A 22153-nucleotide genomic window follows, 5' to 3' on the forward strand; every position below is an offset into this window, starting at 1 on the left:
TTGCATTACAAGAGAGGAGACAATTTTATGTGTTAGCGCGATCATTATACTGTCATACGTGTGCGTTTAAGGGGCAGTTTTGTTTTCATCTCGCGCTCGAGGGTACAATGGGGGGGGGGGGGGGCAACGGAGACCATTCCACCTCCCCCCCCCCCCCCAAAAGAAAACGAACCCAATTTTTTTTAAAGGGACGTCGCAATGAAGGCATGTACTGCATGACACCACCATCTTTTCCTTAAAAAAAAAGGGTGCAAGTGGTCAGACCGCACCACATGCATCTAGAAATCCCCCAAAACATTAGGGGCCCTTAAGCGGCCCCCGAGCAGCGCGGGCCGTAATTTTGTTGGACCCACTTGTGCCCTGGATCCGCCCTTTCGGGGGCACATTTATAACTGCAAGAGGGGGACTTTTGTTGGCCTGGTGAAATCTTGGGGGGAGGAAGTGCCCCCCTGCCCCCCCCCCCCCCCCGGGGTTCCGCTGCCCCTGCAAAATGGCGTAAATCTGTGCCGTCGTGCCGAGTGGGGATGGGGGATGACCAAAACCTGAATTGCCCGGCCGTAGACATTTGAAATGCGGGGGGAAGGGGGGGGGGGTGGAGAGGGAATTACACTAGGGGGCGCTCTTCAGGATATATCAATAAGTACAAGTATACTCGCACTTACATCTGAAAAGCTTTGGCACTTTGTTTCTCCATATTTCAGTGCTGTTGAATAGATTTAAGTTGTTGTAATGCTCGAAAAATCCCAGGGGAAAAAATGGGGGGGGGGGGGGTCACCCCCAGCTATGTCAAAGCAAATTTCCCATAGAAATTCATGAAATAAAATGCGACCCCCCCCCCCCCCCCCTCTTGTCTGACACCCTAATTCTTTTTTACTGGTAATAATGTCCGCCTTTCCACAAAATACGGACCGATCCAGCTTGGTTAGGGCATGGAGGAATAAGAACACAGGGGGTAGGCCTATAAATTATGTACACACATTCTGTGATAATTATAGCGTTAATAATCGTTGGATTTTAACAGCGCCCTCATAAAAAGTATGGTAAGAGTATGTTAGTGGTTTTCGGGATATGTTTTAATATATTTGAATTTTTTTGAGATACCGACTTAAAGTTATTCTGAGTTGAGTCAATTCTACCTTCCCACAATCATGACAATCACTTGTATCATTTTTATTTTTTTGCAGAATTTTCGAAACCCCGTATGCTTCTCCTTTCGGCTTCATTTCTGGCTTATTAAACTTCATCTTTGACTTCAAAATCATTTAAAACGTAACCAAATAGGTTTGATATGCTCTAATTATGTGATTCGTATAAGTAAGAAGGACATGACTTGAAATAAGTACAGAGCCGAAACCTCCACCCTTGGGTAATTTCTCTCAATCCGGAACGAGGCCGAACATTCAAAAAGGGCCTTCGTAATGACTACGTTTATTTCTATCACGAGAGGGCGCTATGTCAAAATGTCTGCCATATAAACACAACGTGTTTAATTTTAAGCAAAGATCCTACAGCGCCTCTTGAGGCTACACGCATTTAGTGCAAATCTTCATAGTTCCATCATGTCCATGTCTTCAAGAACATTAAAGGTTGGTTGACAGTCTTTCCCTCGTGTTCCTAGTTCCGGATTTTTCTTAGTTTTGGATAGCCTCTAGCTGGAGTTACCCAGCCCTGAGTTTTATCATTGGGTTGTCTATTAGGGCTGGAGCGCATTTTTCTCAAAACTTGTAGTATTTGCAAAAAAGATTTGGAAAATGTTCAATTTTGTCCCCGTTACACACTAATTGCAACTGCAACTCACCCCAAACTTGCCTGGAATAACCATTACACAGGTCCTTGAAGTAAAAAACGATCCACGATGAAGATTCAGCCTACAATTGCAGTGAAAACAGGAGGAATAACCGCTAACTTGACAACCTTGCTGGATTGGCCAGGACCGCTATTGGTTTGTGCACAAAAAAAATTGTGTACAATGAATGGCGGTCGATTAACAGGCACAGAGAGCGATCGCTGTCAACTACTCGTTTTGCCGGCTGCGCTGGCTGTTGGCGCGTGACGTCACGCGGAAGCGTAACACCCGATGACTGTTTCATGCACTATTGGTTGCGGTTCCAGTACCAAAGCTGTGATGCGAGTGGTAAACCTTATACTAGTGCATGAAACAGTCATCGGGTGTTACGCTTCCGCGTGACGTCACGCGCCAACAGCCAGCGCAGCCGGCAAAAACGAGTAGTTGACAGCGATCGCTCTCTGTGCCTGTTAATCGACCGCCATTCATTGTACACAATTTTTTTTGTGCACAAACCAATAGCGGTCCTGGCCAATCCAGCAAGGTTGTCAAGTTAGCGGTTATTCCTCCTGTTTTCACTGCAATTGTAGGCTGAATCTTCATCGTGGATCGTTTTTTACTTCAAGGACCTGTGTAATGGTTATTCCAGGCAAGTTTGGGGTGAGTTGCAGTTGCAATTAGTGTGTAACGGGGACAAAATTGAACATTTTCCAAATCTTTTTTGCAAATACTACAAGTTTTGAGAAAAATGCGCTCCAGCCCTAATAGACAACCCAGTGATAAAACTCAGGGCTGGGTAACTCCAGCTAGATAGCCTCTAGTCCGAGTAACTTGGACCCAACTAGCCCCATAAATGTGGCCTATTTATGGGACTGCCTCCGTAAACATAGGCCACACATCCACATGTACAAAAACGTGTCGCACTTTGCCAAATTTTGTTTATCACATTTAGGCTTAATTTGTAGGGTTTTTTTGCTTTAGAAGCATACTCACCCTCTTTATAGGCTAATCAGAAAGTGCTGCCTTTTTCAGATGTCTATTTTTCGTGAAATTTCCAGATTCATTTGCACACGTTTGCGTATCAAAATTTCAACATGAAATTTCACAAAAATTAGCCATCTGAAAAAGGCAGCACTTTCTGATTAGCCTATAAAGAGGGTGAGTATGCTTCTAAAGCAAACAAACCCTACAAACTAAGCCTAAATGTGAAAATCAAAATTTGGTAAAGTGCGACACGTATTTGTACATGTGGATGTGTGGCCTATGTTTACGGAGGCAGTCCCGTAAATAGGCCACATTTATGGGGCTAGGACCCAACTAGCCCCATAATTAAACTGGACTGCCTCCGTAAACATAGGCATGATAGGCCACGCATCCACATGTACAAAAACATGTCGCACTTTGCCAAATTTTGATTTTCACATTTAGGCTTACTTTGTAGGTTTTTTTGCTTTAGAAGCATTCTCACCCTCTTTATAGGCTAATCAGAAAGTGCTGCCTTTTTCAGATGTCTAATTTTTGTGAAATTTCATGTTGAAATTTTGATACGCAAACGTGTGCAAATGTATCTGGAAATTTCACGAAAAATGGACATCTGAAAAAGGCAGCACTTTCTGATTAGCCTATAAAGAGGGTGAGTAGTCAGAGTATGCTTCTGAAGCAAAAAACCCTACAAACTAAGCCTAAATGTGAAAATCAAAATTTGGCAAAGTGCGACACGTTTTTGTACATGTGGATGTGTGGCCTATGTTTACGGAGGCAGTCCAGTAAATAGGCCACATTTATGGGGCTAGGACCCAACTTATCGTAGCTGGACTGGAGTTACCCAGCCCTAAATTTTATCATTGGGTTGTCATTTAGGGCTGGAGGACATTTTTCACGTGAACCAGCAGAGTTGGCAGGTCCCAAAAAAAATTCGAAAATGTGCAATTTTGTCCCTGTTACACACTAATTTCAACTGGAACTCACCCAAACCTTGCCTGGAATAACCATTACACAGGTCCTTGAAGTAAAAAACGATCCTCGATGAAGATTCAGCCTACAATTGAAGTGAAAAAACGAGGCATAAACCGACAACCGTGCGGTCATCATGGCGAGGCCCGCAATTGGATTTGTGCACAGCGCGTTTACCAGTTTGTTCTTGCCGGCTGCGCTGGCTGATGGCGCATGACGTCACGCGGAAGCGGATTACCCGACGACTGTTTCATGCACGATAACCGGCAAACTTTGGTTGCCATCCAGCTATGATGCGAGTGGTAAACCTCAACAGTCGTCGGGTTTCCGTTTCCGCATTAGTGACGTCATGCGCCATCAGCCAGCGCAGCCGGCAAGAACGAACTGGTAAACGCGCTGTGCACAAATCCAATTGCAGGCCTCGCCATGACCGCACGGTTGTCGGTTTATGCCTCGTTTTTTTCACTTCAATTGTAGGCTGAATCTTCATCGTGGATCATTTTTTACTTCAAGGACCTGTGTAATGGTTATTCCAGGCAAGGTTTGGGTGAGTTCCAGTTGAAATTAGTGTGTAACAGGGACAAAATTGCACATTTTTGAAATTTTTTCGAATTTTTTTGGGACCTGCCAACTCTGCTGGTTCACGTGAAAAATGTCCTCCAGCCCTAAATGACAACCCAATGATAAAATTTAGGGCTGGGTAACTCCAGCTAAACTTATCGCCTTTTTAACATTTGGACATGACCCATGGGTGGTCTGGCAAATGTAGGGTCCAAGCTAGCCCAGGTTGGACGAAGTCTTCATTGCATTACGACTGACGTCCAGCAGGGGTGTGACATCTCAGCTTTAAAGCTGATTTCAGCTATTTTTGTTTTTGGATTTCAGCTCTTTTCCCTCACTTGCTGTGTAGGCCTACAAAAGTATAGGAGATTTCCAAAGTTCAGCTTTTTTACACCTTTTTCAGCTGTTTTCAGCTGGATGACAGTTCTCTACATAAGACCACCCAAAATTTTGACCAGAGTTTTGTTATGTTTTACCTCGTTATAGAACTTAAAGCTTATTTCATGCCTACATACTCTGTGTCCTTATCTATAGACTATTGGTCCGGGGGGTTCAGGAATTCCATATGTGATGCTGACCGACGTTAATCAGGAAAATAAACTCTAAAGCAACGTTAAACTTGTACCTGTTTGTAGACTCTTTTCATCAGTTTCTCATCACCGTACCGCGTCGTACGAAAGCGCACACGCTAGCGCCCTCCTTGGTTGGTTTTGGGGGGAACGTGCAGTGACGTCACTCCAGCCAACCGAAGTCATGAAAACACTCCACCAATGACCAAAGCCGAAACATGTTTCTGGTCACGGTCGCTAAAACATGCCTGGTCATTGGATAGGCGACCGCGCGCTTACAAGTTAGTGCGCATGCGTTTGAGGGTGGTTACTTAGTCTGGTTCCATTTAGACATGAGCGTCGGGAATAATTGTCAGGTCTGGGAACCAGACTAGTGGTTACTAAGCAAATTGCGCGTGTGCACTGTGCGTTCACGCTGCACGCCACGGACGTACGTCATGCATGTACGACTAGACTCGGCGGCCGGTGAGAAACTGATGAAAAGAGTCTACAACAACCTACAAGTTTAACGTTGCTTTAGAGTTTATTTTCCTGATTAAGGTCGGTCAGCATCGCATATGGAATTCCTGAACCCAGCGGCCCAATAGATAAGGACACATAGAATACTACGACGTAAAAATTGGCTTCTCCAACAAGGTAAAAATATTGAAAATATTGGTCATACATTTTTTCGCCCGGTTTTGAGCACTTCATATCCTGGACTCCCTCCGTAACGTAGGGAGGAAAGGGAGTCCACCTGGGCTAGGGTCCAAGCTAGACCCGTGAACGTGGCTTGTAAACTATGCCACGCTCTCGTACATGTTCGAACCCAGCGAAATCGTCCTTCCGTGACAAAGACTGAACATTGCCTTACCGTGTGATAAGTATTCACACATCAAGCTTTCTTGAACATGTTGAAATCTGCTTTTACGCCAAATCTGGCATTTAAACGATATTCGAGGTAAAATCTGGCAAGATCTCGACGTCCTGCAACCTCCTCCTGATGCATGTGATTTACCACGTGATAAATGCTGCAGATAATTTGGTATCGCACTGACGCTCCGGGCACTCCTGATGTCCGGATCATAAGTGCGATTCCAAACTATTAGCTGCGTTTATCACGTGGTCTCGTTATTGGCCAATCAGACGCCGCCTATCATATGCGCCACATGAAGCAGACGGGTAGCTCGGAGGGCTCCGATAATTTTGCACGCAAATGACCCTGGGTACTCGTCCAGGGCCATTTGTCAGGGTCACTTGTCAGGTTAAAATCTAATTTCTACACGTTCGTATGGGTCTTCAGCGATGGCAAATTTCGTCGAAATGACACATCCTGAACACGCGGACAGGCAAATTTAGATTTCTAGGTGAGTACTTAACATCCATACGAAATTATGTATGGCGGATCGATTTCGCTAGGTTCGAAAATACACAACAGCATGGCGTTGTATACAACGCCACGTTCACGGGTCAAGGTCCAAGCTAGTCCCACTAACTGGGGTGCTAGAACTCCTTTTTTGGCATTTGGGATGTTGGTCTGTCGTACTAGCGTCCCACAACGGAAATATTGTCAAAGTGACAATTTCAAAGTTCACCACAAAAATCACGCAAAATACTTGACAAAAATACCTTTGAAAGTAGTCCCACTAACTGGGTCGCTAGAACTCCTTTTTTGACATTTGGGATGTTGGTCGTACAACAGACCAACATCCCAAATGTCAAAAAAGGAGTTCTAGTGACCCAGTTAGTGGGACTACTTTGAAAGCACCTACATGTACTGGCATTTCCACATATCAAAGACGAAGTAATAGGGCTTCAATGATACTCACAAATATATTTTGGGTTGAAAATCCGTGAAATTCAACCACTATTGAACAGACATCATACAGCGATCATTCAAAAACGCAATGGCTTTTATCTACAACGCATTGTATATGGTAGTATGGACGTACATCATGTACACATACAAACACGTACGTGAAGCAGGGGCCGAGACACGACCGCGCGCGATCTACATGCGGAGTTGTGCTTCACGTCACGCGAAGATCAGCGCACGCACAACGTACGTAAACACACATGAACATGACGGCTGTGTACGTCGGATCGGCAACGCGAGGTTGGTGAGTAAAAACTCAGATTTTCCACCCAAAAAATTGTCCCATGATCCAAATGTCAATCGTTCTAAAACATATAGATCAACCAGCTCAACTTTTTTGGTTGATTTGTGTTTCAGAAAGTAGAATTTCAGACAAAGGTATTTCGTCTATCTAAGGGCATTTCCAAAAGCCATAGAGTGCTGACTCCCGAAAAATCACCATGCTAGAAGGCTGACGGAGAGAAGCCTTCTAATTCTAGAAGTAATTCATGACATGCCATAAGACCCTTTAAATTGTTCTCAACAAGCGGTAATTTTTAGAAAGTAACAAAATATTCTGATTAACTTAGGCCTACCGCTCACAATTAAATGTGTCTACCGAAAGTTGTGCCATCCATTTCTTTGCTAGATCGCCGAGCGCATGTGTGACGTCACTATCGAAGAAAAACGAGTTGCGCTGAATCAACGACTGTTGCGTATAATGATATGTGCTCCTCGCCAAAAGCCCATACTGCCTCCGCTCCCAACTATAGTTGGGCCAGCCCTATTGCAGAACTACAGTTGGGACCGTCCCAACTATAGTTGGATCCCAACTATAGTCATGATAGTCATGATAGTTGGGACCGATGCCATAGTTGGGGCGTAACAGGGTTGAATCGATCCCAATGATGCAAAAAAATGATGAAAACAGTCCCCTTTCCGTACCAAAGCTACAGTTTCAGTTTTAACGTGAACGCGAAGCGTTGTTGGCGTGTCGTCAGAGTCTTTTGGTCTGGGAACCGAGTCAACCGACCACAGACACCGTCTTTAAAGTGCATATCGCGGGCGGCGTCAGACAGGCCAATCACGAGGCACCTCGTATGTATGGGTCTTGTTACACAATACCTAGCTTGAGTAACTCTAGACCCGTGAACGTCGCTTGTAAACTATGCCACGCTCTGTTACCATTTCGAACCTAGCAAAATCGTCCCTATATATGACACAAACTGAACATGGACGCAAAATCTGGCGAAATCGAGAAGGCATCCAAGTTTTGTTTTTGTCCATTTTGCACTGAGCGAAACAGATTTCAGCTTGAAATCTTGACTTTCTAGGCAGAAAATAAGCCACTAAATCCATTTATGGCTGTATAAAAAGCGTCCCCTAAGGTCTTAGCTTCTAAAAACTGATGTAAACTTGATCAAAATGATTATTTTCTGTAAAAGTGATAAAAAGAAAAACTCTTTTTCTGGAACTAATCCATCGATTTTAATCGTGAAAGTAGCTTTCATAAGAAAAACTCCTCGGGTTAACTTCTGACGTTTTAAAACGAGTATAAAGGTCACTTAAAGCGGATAACACGTCATGTTTGTGACCGCCTTCAACCCCCAACTTCGGGGTCATTCGAACAAAAATGGCGATCGTGTGTTGGGCCACGAAAAATGAAAGCTGTAAAAAAACTCATCAAAAGTCACTTTTTTACGTCCAAACTGTAAGAAAATCTTACAGTGACATAATTTTGGTATCATTTCACTCAAGTTTGGGAAGTTGGGGGCAAAAAACTGTTCTGTAGCGATTTAAACTTCGTTAATTTTACGTGTGACCAGAATAGGAAATGTCAATATCGCGAACCCGCTGCGATAGCTAGACTATGCCCAGTACTTCTTGACATACGTTCATTTCACTTAAAGGTGTTAGGGTTGAATCGATTCCGACGATGCAACTGTTACGTCTCAAGTATGGCATCGATCCCAACTATAGTTGGGACCGTCCGGACGCGTCCCAACTATAGTGCGACAGTTGGGTCGGCCCAATGAAGTTAGGACGCTCGCCGCATGGCGCTGGATGAATGACGCCGCATTTTCACTGGTACCCCCAATCAAATCTTCAGATTTCACCCCCAAAACAGTCTTCAAACTGCCTTATGCGCCCCTGTAGGCTTCAGTGGGAATTGGAAATACAAATTAATGGTGGTGGTTAGGTTCACATACCGGTACCTTTGGGAAGAAAAGAGACATTTCACCTTCAATTCGGGAAACATCCTCGTCGCACACTTGTTTGAGATTAGTTTGAGACTGCTATTTTGAATTCAGGAAAAATTAACTTGTGCATGGCTCTGGCTTGACTGTTTTCTGGCTTCGCTCGTACCCCCCGTCCTGCAAACAGGGCGCTGGGAAGGGCAGATGAGCTTCACGGAATCTTGTGAAGGAAGTTGGGATGGCACTCTGGGTAATTTATCATGACCTATGTATAAAGCATCTGCCTGCAGCTGTAGACCGCAGTTAGCCAATGCGCGTAAATGCTATCCGAAAAGTTTGCCATAGAAATACATACACACCATACCGGATGTGATTTCTTTTTCATTGCGGACCATGTGGACAAATTTCGAGCGTCAAATGATATGCATCTCAACCCTTCGTGAATTCGAAACGGAGCCTGAGCAACTGACGGGAGTTGAAAATTTACAACACAGATAAGTTTTACAGATTTTCCTACATTATTATGGTTTTCAACCAAAAACAGGGCACTGCATTTATGAATGGGAATAAGAGAGTGATGAATGACTCAGTTTTAACGGCCGTTTCAAACCTTGCAGTGTCGTGGTCGTGATGACTTGCAGGTCACAGGTCACGCAAAATCTATCCAATCAGAGCGTTAATTGGTCAGCCCTTCCCAGCATCCTGTTTGCAGGGCGGGGGGTACGAGCGAATTTCCTGGCTAGCATCAGACAGACCAATCACAGGGCACTTTGATAAGGCGACCAATCCAGGTGACCAATTGAAGCGCCCTGTGGTTGGTCTGTCTGATGCTAGCCATGAGCTAGTCTGGTTCCCAGTTCCCATTGTCCTTCAGACTCCAATATTTTTAGGGGCCCCAGGAATCAGTCCAGCCAGGAGCCATGCACAAGTCAATTTTTCCTGAATTCAAAATGGTAGCCTCAAACATGGCGAGTGCGACGAGGATGTTCCCCCATGGAAGGTGAAATTTCTCTTTTCTTCCCAAAGGTATGTGAACCTAATCACCACCATTTGTATTTTCAATTCCCACTAGAGACTACAGGGGTGCATAAGGCAGTTTGAAGACTGTTTTGGGGGTGAAATCTGAAGATTTTGATTGTGGGTACGAGTGAAAATGGTCAAAAATAATTATTGGTAAACGCGATACAGCTATCAATCTCAGACTCTACTATCGCCCGACCATGTCCAACTGTTTAAAAAGGTGATTCGTAGAGTCCTAGTTACTCGGACTACTCACATAGAAGCATTCTTGAAGTCTGCTTTTTAAAGTTTTACGCCAAATCTTGCATTTGAACAAAATTTGAGGGAAAATCTGGCCCCAGATCTCGACGTTCTGCAACTTCCTGACTGACTACATTCACACCAACCTCGTCCCTAGTGCTTACTTTATTTCCAAACTCCTTTCCAATAGGAAGCAGGAAGTGGAGACGAGGTTGGACTTTCCCAAACTGACGCATGCGCATTTTATTATACCGTCTTGTTTCGTATGATTCGACGGCTGTTTTCTGTCGCAGCTAAAATAGACATCGTTTTAGACAATTTTCCAGTCCTTTCCTCTCTCACCGCACTGCGCGCGGGCACACTACTGCTCGTCTTGACGCGAAAATAAGAGGAAATCTAATTTTCATTTTTCTGAACAAACAACCTACTAAAAAAATACAAGGAATTCCTAAGCAAAAACTGCAAAGCAAATTTTACACCTTGGTTTTGAACATTTAGTTCTTGTGCTTTGTGTATTCATTAAAAAATAATAATAATAACACAAACAGGTGGATCTGGCTTCGTATAAATTGATTTCTTCGTATAAGAATATTCTTGTCTTTTTCACTCTAATATCCACATTTTATTTTCATTAAGTTGAAAAATGCAGTCATTACACTTTCCACCTCTTGTGCCATTGCATTGGCAAAATTGAATACAATGTAGTTGCTCTTCATGCTCTAGCTTACACCTGCTACTAAGATCAGAAAAAAAATCGAAAAGCTAGACATGGAAAAGATTCTTGCTGATCTCGTTGGTGAACTGGGATATAAATTAAGTACGCCACCAAGACAATCCAGAGGTCTTCTTATGGACAAAAAAGATGTAGTAGCTGTCCTCCCCACAGGATCTGGGATGCGACATGAAACAGCCGTCAATCTGTCCAAGCGACAACCATAATCGTATGCATCACATGAAGCAGACGGGTAGCTCGGAGGGCTCAAGTTTGCACGCAATTGACCCTGGGTACTTGTCCAGTTAACGTTAGAATTTTATTTCCACACGTTCGTATGGGTCTTCAGTTTTTGACAAATTTCTTCTAAATGACACATCCTGAACTCACGGATAGGCACACAAAGATTTCTAGGTACCGGTAAGTACTCAACCTGCATACAAAATGATGTACCACGGATCGATTTCGCGTGGTTCGAAATGATAATGCCGTATGGCATTGTATACAACGCCACGTTCACAGGTCTAGATAGACCCTTCCAGAATGGCCTCCCCAAAATTGTCCTTTTTCACCTCTATTATCCTAGCCAGATTCCATTTACATGTACGTACCTCATTAGGTCTGGGACCAGCCCTAAATCTAGCGAGGTCGCTAGATTGTGCAACGGTCGCTTGATCTAGCGACGATGACGTCAATTACGTCACCATTGATGAAGATGACGTCATTTGTTTGTTTTGTTTTTTATAGCTCCATGCACCAAGTTACCGAGAAAAAATTAAGCCGAAATTTGGCTAAAACGGTCACTCAATTACTGTAACCGCAGATCACAATAGTGTAATTTTACTGTTGATTGAAGCGTGGCTATAGGCTATGTTCGCAGGTGTAGAGTGACTCCAGCACCAATGCACATCAGGAATTTGATATATGGCTGGAGCTAAAACTATGTTGTAGATACTAGATTCTCAGAGGCCCTAAGAAACAGGTCTCTCTGTATCTGTATGACAAAAATGGTCCTTTTCCCTCCCAGATTTATTTAAACATAGTTCATTATGTTTAGTGGCATCTGGGTTGGGATTAATAGAGGGAAAAGGGACAATTTTTGTGATAAGATACAGAGAATCCCGTTTTTGAAGTTACTCAAGATAGGGTGATCGTGTATAGTATGGGCCCGGTTCCTATGGGAACAAATTCCACGTGTGTTAATGGTGTAAATCAAAGGCTTTCTTTTGTTCCGCTTCCCTTTTCCTTTGTTTGTACGTGGTGTAGACTCACACGACATCCTTCATTGAATCGAAGCAACGATGCATTTTTTCCTTGGTACATCACTCGGACCATGTGATTTCAAATATTTTGTTCCTACTCTACAGTCGTATAAACTCTTGCAGGATAGGTCGTCTAAAGCTGCGTCAGAATTTATACACACGCAGAAATGTACATACATCGTGTGGTTTCCTCGACCAGAGCCCAATAGCGCAAGACAGTGCATGCTTGCCAGTGCATGCAGGCGTGGGGCTATCTAGAAATAAGTCTTGAGGTATTGAGATCTTGCGTGGTCTGTTCCAGGAGAGAACAGAACCCAAATAATTGGAAATCAGTGGAATTTAAAGGCACAGTGGAATTTAAAGGCACAGTGCAGTTCAGCGGTGCACATTTACTTTATACTCAAGGTTGTGGAGTGGGCGAACGTACAGCAATACGTTCATTCAGTAAATGGCTACTGCCAAATAATTAGTGTCACAACACAACATGCAGTCAGCGCGAGCACAACTGTGAGTGTTTAGCAGTTTAGCACTGTGAAATTGTGGCTGACAGATAAACAAGTCATTAAAAGAACAAATATCTTTAAGTTCTCCGCTCATAAAAAGGTCAGTGATCCTAAGTAATTCAGAGAGTACCATCCTCAATTTATGAACTTCATTAACCCTAACCGAACTCAACCCATCAAAGTCCAACAGCAGATGTTGTTGAAATCTGTTAAAATGGGTACAGTACCCCTAAACTGATGGTCTTTTACATTGGGTTTGGCATACCTCCTTGGTAAGAATTTGCCTGGATGGGTATGGTTCCTAGTAAATTATGGTAGGAAGTTAGGGTTAAGCATTGGAAGAAAATAATAAAGCATCCTGGTGATTTTTGCTACACTACACACCACACAACGGAAACACAAGCTGTGTTCAGAGCTGCGGCATATGTCCTTGCTTGATGGATCATGGACTGAGCGGCCATGTGCATGCGCCGTCTGCAATTTGGGAAAATGATGCTGCTCAAATGAATCTTGAGAATCAGTGATTGCAGAGAAACAGAAACAATACGTACACAAACAAAAAACTGCCAGTCTTGTGAAATTACATGTACTAGCTAAAATGTTTAGATAGAGTTAGCTGTTTCCCAGGCATTCAAACTTTTCAGTTTATTGTCCTTATCGGGTGGATACAAGTCCAATGTGTGCTAAGCAAGACCTGAGAGACCAAACACTTGTAGTTGACGTTGATGTTGGGAAAGTGGTTTGGCAATGCTTTGTGCGCTCTCAATCAAAAAAGAAATTCTGAAAGGGGGAATAATTTTTTTAATAGTTCTTAAACATCTTGAATCTCCTAAAACTTATATAATTGTACAAGAAGTTCATGTTTGCTCTTATGCAGGTGCAGCAAGTGGCTTGTCTGTCATCATGTTGGCTCATTCCAGTCAGACACCGAACCCGCATTAATCCACCCAAGGCAACCAAAAAAGGTCGCTTACTGCTTAAAGACCAGGAACGGCTCAAGCTGAAGGAAGAATATAAGCAAGATCCGCAAAAGATGCTGATAGAAACGTTAAAGAAATCTGGCATTAAACCATGCCCATCCTTCACAGAACGTGCAGTCACAATAACTTGTACAGGTAATCTTTGTGTGTTGTTTGCCAATTAATGTCGAGGCAGGTATAAATTGAGAGGATGAGAAAGCAGTGGAGCCGTTGTAAACATCTGGTAAATTAGTAGGGGGATTGGCTGCAGAAAACGGCCCAAGCTGAATGTGAGGGCTGTTATTTGCGACCACTGAGGTTTTAAACCTTTCCCGACCGCACTGTTTATTTACATGGCTCTAAACCGAATTGTTAGCTCGGTAATGAGGAAATCAGCATGAAATATAGACCACCATTTGAAAACTCTAGATTTTCATTATCAAAATGGAAACAAAATGTGGCCTAGAGCATGGTGTCTTGCAACTGGTTCCTGATGTAGCTGGGGGCGTTTGCACGCCAGCTTGGGGTACAGGGTCTGGACCTCGTAGCTTGGGGAGTGAGTCCCGGCTAAGGGGTGGACTAATTGACAGTGAGATATGATGCTCAGTCATAGACTTAACTCCAGGCCAATGAGGCCTGGATGGATCCTTGGAATCCTGTAACAGACACTGTGGAACCAAACAACATGGTAGACGTCATTGCAAATCAATGCGCGTGAAAATATACGAACAGTCATTACTGAACTAAGGGGACTTTGTCTTCCAATCAATATTATGAAATAGATTCAATATAATTTGTAACATGGTGCTATATACATACATACATATAGGCATTTTTATAGCGCCCCACAAAGATCGGAGCGCTTTACAAAAGCTGACAAAATAATTAAAGATACAAACAAAAAATGCATTGATACAGATACAAAAAAAAAAAACTATACAAGCAAAATAACAACTGGCATGATTAAACAAATAAATGGGTTTTGAGTCTAATTTTGAAGAGCTGAAGTGTGTTGGCTTCCCGGATGTTACGGGGAAGGGAATTCCACAGCCGGGGAGCAGCGGCTTGAAAGGCACGATCTCCAGTACGCGACTTAGTTTGGGGGTTATGGAGACGTGTTTTGTCAAATGATGAGCGGGTGGCATAGACAGATGTGTTGAAAGAGATGAGTTCTTGGAGATATGAAGGTGCCATAGAGTTGATACATTTGTATACAATGACAAGAAGTTTAAAATTTATGCGTGCTCGAATATATAATTATCCCCACTCAATTGTGCAGAAAAATATTATCTGTGACAATGAAAATGCAAGAGCTAGTTTCCTATATAGTCCGTGGGACGAGAAGCCAAAAATGCTTTGGTTTTTGAGATACATGATCTGGTCCGCCAAATTTTATAAAACTTTCCAGACATGTAGTTTATGATGTACCATTTTAAAAAAACTTTGTTCCCCGATCCACAGTTTGTTTGGGAATGAGAAAACCTGGGTTAAAAATGCTGAAATTTCTGCATGAGAAAAAAACATAAGAATTAGTGCCCTCTATTGACACAGTCAGAAACCTTTTCGCACGCAATGAGTGCTTGCCAGATAATACTTCTTCCAAGTTTCATATTACATGCATATTCTAGATTTTTGTTATTATTTCTCATCAGGATGCCAAACCCTTTTTATTACAGTTTGTCCAACTTGAAATGATCAATGCAAGTTTGAAGATCGAATGTTATGTATTAGCTACTGGTACATACAAATTGATTGGCCGTATACATGTAGTTAAACTGTACCCCAGATGAGAATCTCAGTGTAACATCTTTCAGTTCTGTCCTAGCCTTTTTCAAGGCGCTAGTTGTTTTTAATCCGGCCATAGCGCGGTAATGCCTGCAGTCATAATGTCTATGCGCTATGCATGCAGTTCAGTGCATTAAAAATACAGCGCGAACAGCGACCTCACGCGGCCACTATTTTTATGCAAATCAGTTGGACCCAATATAGCGCCTTGGTTCAAACGTCCATGTGAGGTTTTGGGGGTGGTGCTCATTATGTTAATAGCCTTAGCTGACCTTAAATGTCGTTTTCTTATTGGTCGATCGTTGCGTGGAAACTTGCTTTGTAAAACGTGGCACCGTACATAATCCATACACGTGCACGTACACGTTATGTGTCTCTGCACACGGCACCAATGCACAAAAACTGTGGTTCCTGTCACGTCCGCAAAAGGCGAATAGCTAGCTGCAAACAATTTGATGACGTCCGGATTTACCAAGCCCCGCCTACACTCATCTGTATTCACATACGAGGTCGTGCGCTACAAATCCAGCGCAAAATAAAGAAAAACTTAAGCTTTTGCCGACGATTGAACCAAGGCGCGATATTGGGTCCAAACTAATTTGCATAGAAATGGTGGCCGGGTGAGGTCGCTGTTCGCGCTGTATTTTTATTGCACTGCATAATGCATGGCCCTAGCGAGGATATCGTTTACGCGCCATGGCCGGGATGAATAACATCTAGCGCCTTGACCAAGGCTAGTTCTGTCCCCCTTTTTTAGGGGGGGGGGGGGGGGGATTTTTGTCGAAAAGCCATAAATTAAATTTTTTTTAACAGACTTCCACCCCCCCCCTTTTCAATAGCAGCGACGCAGAATTTTAAAAAGGAATTATGTACATGTATATCAAATAAGTTGAAGCGTCTGATTACAAAACTACTCAAAAAACAACTCAAGTTGGCATTCATTAAAGGTACTTAGGTTGATTTCATTTTTGATTACACTTTTATAAAAAAAAAATGACTCATAAATAAAAAGAAGGCAATAACTGCAAATAAGTTTTTTTTTTATATTCCAGGCACAATGTGGTTTAAGTAATCACCAAAAGAAATACAAATAGTGATTTATTTAATATAATATAATTGTATTTCATTTATTAAATTTTTTTTGGGGGGGGGCCAATTTAAACATGCACAGTTTTTACCTACACAAGAATGGTATTAAGATGACATAAGTTTGTTCAATCTGTACTGAATGAGCATTACACATTTTATTTTCAACTGAGAAGACGAGCTATATGAGCGCCTGTATACATCACAGACCGATTGCATAATTGTTGTATATAACATGTGAAAAGTCTCATCAAATTGAAGGACCCACTTTCTGCTTGCAAACGTTTGTTAAGGGAAAATGAATATATTCCCCTATTTGGAAGCTTTGAGTGGAAGCATTACAACTGCAATTATTTTGTTTCAGCTTAAACCGTCTTACCGTTTTAATTATTTTGAATATTGTTTTAAGAACCGATTCATGTTTTGTTGATGCTTCATCCATTCCGTGAAAATCACCAATAAACCCCAATGGCCCACCCTCTTCCTTTTTTGAGGCTGCATCAAATTGTTATACCTTTTTTTTAAATTTCAGGCATCCTTTTTTTTAAAAGATGTTTCAAACACCAGATGCCAAACACTTCTGTTATTGTGGAAAACATGTTACCCTGAGATAAGAGTTCATTATAAAGAGATAAATTATTCTGATCTGGGGTACCAATCGAAGTTTATGTAGCAAATACATAATATTCAATCTTAACTTTAAAACTTGATCATTTCATGTTGGACAAAACTGCAACAAAGATATTTTGGCATCCAGATGAGAATTAACAAAAATCTACAATATAATATGAAAGAAGTATCATCTGGCAAGCACTCATTGGCTGAGTTCGGGCGGGTCTTGTTCTTGACATGGGTATATATCATTCTTGCAAACCCCAACGCGACGGGTAGGTGGCGTGTGATCCTATTCCAAGTGCATTGTTTTGAGTTGAGTTTCCGCCGCACCGTTCGAGTGCAAGAACAAGAAAAAATACTGGCTTCATTAACAGACCGCCAATCTCGTACGGCAATTGCGTGAGAAAAGGTTTTTGACTATGTCAATTGAGGGTGCTGTTTCTTATGTTTTTCTCCTGTAGAATTTTTGGCATTTTTATCCCAGATTATCTCATTCCCAAACAAACTGTGGATCAGGGAACAAAGTTTTTTCGATTATGGTACACCATAATCTACATGTACATGTCTGTCAGGGTGACCGTAAGGTCAGAGCCAAATTCTGCTAAATGCACATCAAAAGTCTGTCAGATTTATCAAAAATCTGCCAAATTCCCCAGAAAAATCACATGCACATTGATAGTATTGGCTTAATTAAGATTTAAATTACATAATAAACAATCTAGTCACATAAACTTAAGATGTTGTGAAGTTATTGGTAAATTTCGGGCAAAACGCGGATCTGGCCAAGACAAAGTCCGTTTCCCAGTGAAACTCAGCACCTAGACCAGCCAACCTGTCTATTATGCAAGGGTTTGTTTGAAAGGATTGAAGCTTTTTTAAACAGTGTACAAATGTACACTTTTTTGTTCAAATTTGCTGTTTTTCTGTCAAATAACCAATTTTGCAGAATTCTGCCAGATATCTGCCCAAAAACTCCATTCTGTCAAATTTTCTGTCAAACTCGTTGTTTTTTTTACAAAAATTCTGTCAAAGTTAAGTTAGCCAAAAAGCGGCTAAAACGGTCACCCTGGTGTCTGTGAAGTTTTATAAAATTCAGCGAACCAGACCGCGTGGCGAGCGAAAAAAGGCCTCGTCCCACGGAACTTCAACTTTTTACATGGAACTTCATGCTTTGGACAGCATCTTTTTGATCAATAATTCATGGGATGGGAAATAGCATACTGTATGTGCATTGATGCCAACCTTGATTTTTGATTTAAGGTTGAAATGAGTCTAACGGGCTCCGTGAGCGGGCGAGAGCCCTTTAGACGGGACACACTGCATGTATTTACTGGTTCGTAGTCGTTCGTATGCACGGCTAAGTTTATTCTAAATGTGCACAACATATTAGCATCTTCGCGTGAACGTTAGGCATCGTTGGAATGCTTCAAATGTAATTTCGAGTGGTCTCCCCCAACTCTCTCTTTCTACAGTTGAGGGGGTACTTGTGCACATAGACCATGGACAGATTTTCACTTGTTAGTTTTTCACTTGTGCAGTAGGGAGTGCATAATTTGCTCTCCATTATGACATACCAACTCAATTTAACACCTAAATATGTACACACTAAGTGTACACACATACCGGTAACACTGTGTATCCACACTTTAACACCAAAATATTTTCATTGTTGACACAGGGGAAATATTTGAGCCATATGTCCCGCCTGAAGGAGATGGCAAAGCTATGTCTTTAACACCTGAGGTGAGTATTTCAATTATTATGTTCTCAAGTGGATCCAACTACAGTTGAATCTCGTTAATACAAGCACGGTTTAGATAAGATTTCGGTTAAGACGAGCATATTTCGTCAGTCCCGACCGAAGTGTGCACATTACTATGCTTAATACGAGCTTGGGTGATACGAGATGACGGTTAAGACGAACACTTTTTGCGGTCTGGCAAGTGCAAACCTATTGCTATCTGTCTATTTCCACGTGCATTTGGGAAAACAACTTGTCAATCAACGAACCTATTCAGTTTTAATTGGCACCGTGATGATGCTTGCCAACTTCAGCGCTGTTTTTTTTATACCACTAGCACACAATTGTTTGCGTTTTCACGTGGTGCATGAGGGGGCTGAAAGCGGACAATGGGCGTTTGCGGTTACCAGGCTATCGGAGGAATTCTTTATAATGGCTCTCGTGCCACCTGAACGAACGAGGCAGACAATAGGCATTTGCGATTCCCGCGCGATCACAGGGTTTCTTTATGGTGCTGCTCGAAAGAAGAAGGCCGACAATGAGCGTTTGTCCCGTACCATCAAAGGGGAATCTTCAAGTTTACGACGGCTTGCGCGTCCGAACGCAAGAGCATGCCGCATCATTGCGGTAGGCATACCATGTTTATTGTGCTTGAAAATAAAATCCCTGGAAAAAAATAAAATATCCCCCCCCTACAAAAATTCACTTACCAAAATTAGAGTAGATGAATCAAGTTTAGAAAAAAAAAATTCGAAAAATATTTAAATACCCTCCCAAAATCTCAGCTTACTTTTAAAAAAAAAATTTAAAAAAATTATAAGTGTGTTACAAAACAACAAATCCCTGAAAAGTATAAAAGTACCCTCTCCAAAAACTGTATCCCAAAAGAATTAAAAATATGCAGTTTATTAATTTTTTGGAAAGTTGAAAAGAAGAAAAATAGAAGAAAGCACTCCCACTTGACTTGAGATACGTATGGCACCAACATGGGGCGTCATGGATGAATGGGCACACCATCGCGACGTATAATACGAGGAACAGATAATGGAAGGCTTTTTAATAGTCCGTTGGAGCTCGACTGTATGCATGACATACGTAGGTCTGAAACCCGCCTCGCCTCATGTATTCTAAATTCGGTAATGTTTGCGCACAACCAGCCACGGCAATAGGCCTTGTCACTTATTGGAGGTAATGAGCTCTTCAAAACCATCCCTTCGTGAAAATGTTTCAACTCAACTCTGTAGCTGGCTCTTTGGAAAATACGCCTTGTGCGGAACTAATACACCTTACACGCATGTTTTTGCACACAAATACCGCGTCATGGAACAAGAATGATCCTAACTGTTGAATAGTACTTCCCCAAAAAGTCCCATTCTCCATGGGCGAATGGGATTTTTTGAGCCCAGGCGTGAATGGGAGCAATAACGAATGTCACGTGATGTGAGTTTCACCAATCAAATGACAAGGATCTGTATGTCGGTTATATAAAAAAATGCTATTTACTTTTTTACATGTTTTTTCCCATTAATCTGCAGGGAGCCAAGCAGCGATTGGAAAGAGTAAAAAATATAGGTGTGACTCAGCTGAATCAACGTAAGATTCGCCAGTTTGAACCAGAATTTACAGCCTCCGAGTTTGCCTGGAAAGCACAAAAGATCTTCATCGATGCCCATAATGCCTTGCAAGAGTATGTACATATGTATATAAATTTAGTTGAACAGTTTTAAAGTCAAAGCAACATTATTGCTTTAAATGATGTTCCAATGGCACATGTTGAATCTCAAAGCATTGGCAAATTTCATATCATGTTTTCTTCAATGGCAAGAAAGACAGGTATCAATACAAAAGGCCATTTCACACTAGACCAAATCTCGGGGGTGGCCTTGGGGTGACGAGGGGGTGAAAATAAGCCATGTTTCACACTTTTTTACCAACATGCTACCCCCGAGCCACCCCCGGGATTGCTCATCCCTGGGGCGAGTTCAACCCTGCTCAGGACCAGGGTTAAAATCTTATCCCCGGGGTGAGACACTTTCCCCGGGGCAAAAACTGTAGTGTGAACGAGCAGGGGTAAATTCCCCAGGGGTGAGCATCAGAGGGTTGAAAAATACTCAGGTTTGATTTAATTGAAACAATTCATCTGTAAATACCGTAAATTCTGAACAATGTGCACCTTTTTGGTGACTTTTCAACCGAAGCGATCCCAACAGTACCATCCAACAACCAAGGGCTCGATCGTAATCAACTGGACCTGGCAAGTTGTAAAAAATCCAATAAAAAGGTCGGAAAATTTACCTGATATTTTGACATTATAATCCACACGGGGTTTTATTCATTTCTCTTCTAATTTATTTAATAATATTGGATGGGTAATAGTAAGTAATTATAGTGACATATATTCAGCCTCATTCCAAGCCTGTATCGGAGATTGACTACGAACGAACAAAATTCATGCAATATATGTATGTATGTACACGCATACAAAGTTTAAAAAGTTAAATGAAACCTGTCAAATTTAACTAGTTGCTAAGATAATATATGGATGCTTTTACAAATGCTCCGTTCTTATTTGGTAGCTTATCAGTTTTATGACGTCATTTTTAATGGTCCGTAGCACGCATGATAATCGAAGTCAGTGTAAAAATAGGGCCAAGACTCAATGTGCATTCGACTTCGTGGATTAAATGAGGCAAGTTTTGTCACATATTTAATGTTTTGTTTTAATATCTCAATTCAGCAATGAAAAGCCCAGCATTTTTCATAAGTATGGTATGTTGCCTAACAAGCCGCCCCGAGTTTTGAAACTCGAGTGAGAAACAGTTGAGCAAATCCCCAGGGGCGAACTCGCCCCGGAGCAAGAAGAACACAGTTTGCGCGAAACGAGTCTGAAACGGTGCGGGATTGAACTCAAGGGTGAAAAATCAAGTCACCCTGTGGTGTCCCCAGGGCGGCCCCAGGTGAGTTCGCCCTGGGGAAGGGTGTTGTGGTGGGAAAAGGCCTAAGAAGCATGAGTTTTGGCATACATATACAAGGGTGAAGGAAAAACTTTGTCTGTCCTAAGGGGCAAAGTGTAGTAGATCAGCACATGTCCACATACCTTAAATGCCATTGGTGCCTAGATACTGGTAAGATGACATTCCTACATCTTTATCATCTGCAAAGTTCAAGGGCAGTTTTCAACCAGATTTTGCCTGTGCCAACCCTTCTGGATGCTTGCACGAAGAGACAGTCATCTGCATAGGCTCATGACCAGGCTTTTTATGGGTGATGGGGCTTAATCCCCATCAACCCTTTGGATCTGTGCTTCTGAGAAAAAAAAATGAGAAATC

At 42.2% G+C, this 22153-nt stretch overlaps 1 protein-coding gene across 2 annotated transcripts in view; it reads left to right on the forward strand.

Annotated features, from left to right (window-relative positions):
• Window positions 1-1442: 1442 nt before the first annotated feature.
• The window catches only part of LOC119745326 (39S ribosomal protein L45, mitochondrial-like), a 32749-nt gene continuing 12038 nt past the window's right edge, over window positions 1443-22153 (forward strand). Inside the window, exons 1-4 of one of the 2 annotated variants that reach the window (XM_038221613.1) lie at window positions 1443-1586; window positions 13495-13753; window positions 18762-18826; window positions 20360-20511. In XM_038221613.1, the coding sequence (XP_038077541.1) occupies window positions 1560-1586; window positions 13495-13753; window positions 18762-18826; window positions 20360-20511 (503 nt within the window). In that variant the 5' untranslated portion in view covers window positions 1443-1559. The remainder of the gene's footprint in view (window positions 1587-13494; window positions 13754-18761; window positions 18827-20359; window positions 20512-22153) is intronic. The other variant, XM_038221614.1, reaches the window with a different exon arrangement.

The sequence above is a fragment of the Patiria miniata genome, unplaced genomic scaffold (genome assembly GCF_015706575.1).
Source record: "Patiria miniata isolate m_02_andy unplaced genomic scaffold, ASM1570657v1 HiC_scaffold_7, whole genome shotgun sequence".
Classification (NCBI taxonomy): domain Eukaryota; kingdom Metazoa; phylum Echinodermata; class Asteroidea; order Valvatida; family Asterinidae; genus Patiria; species Patiria miniata.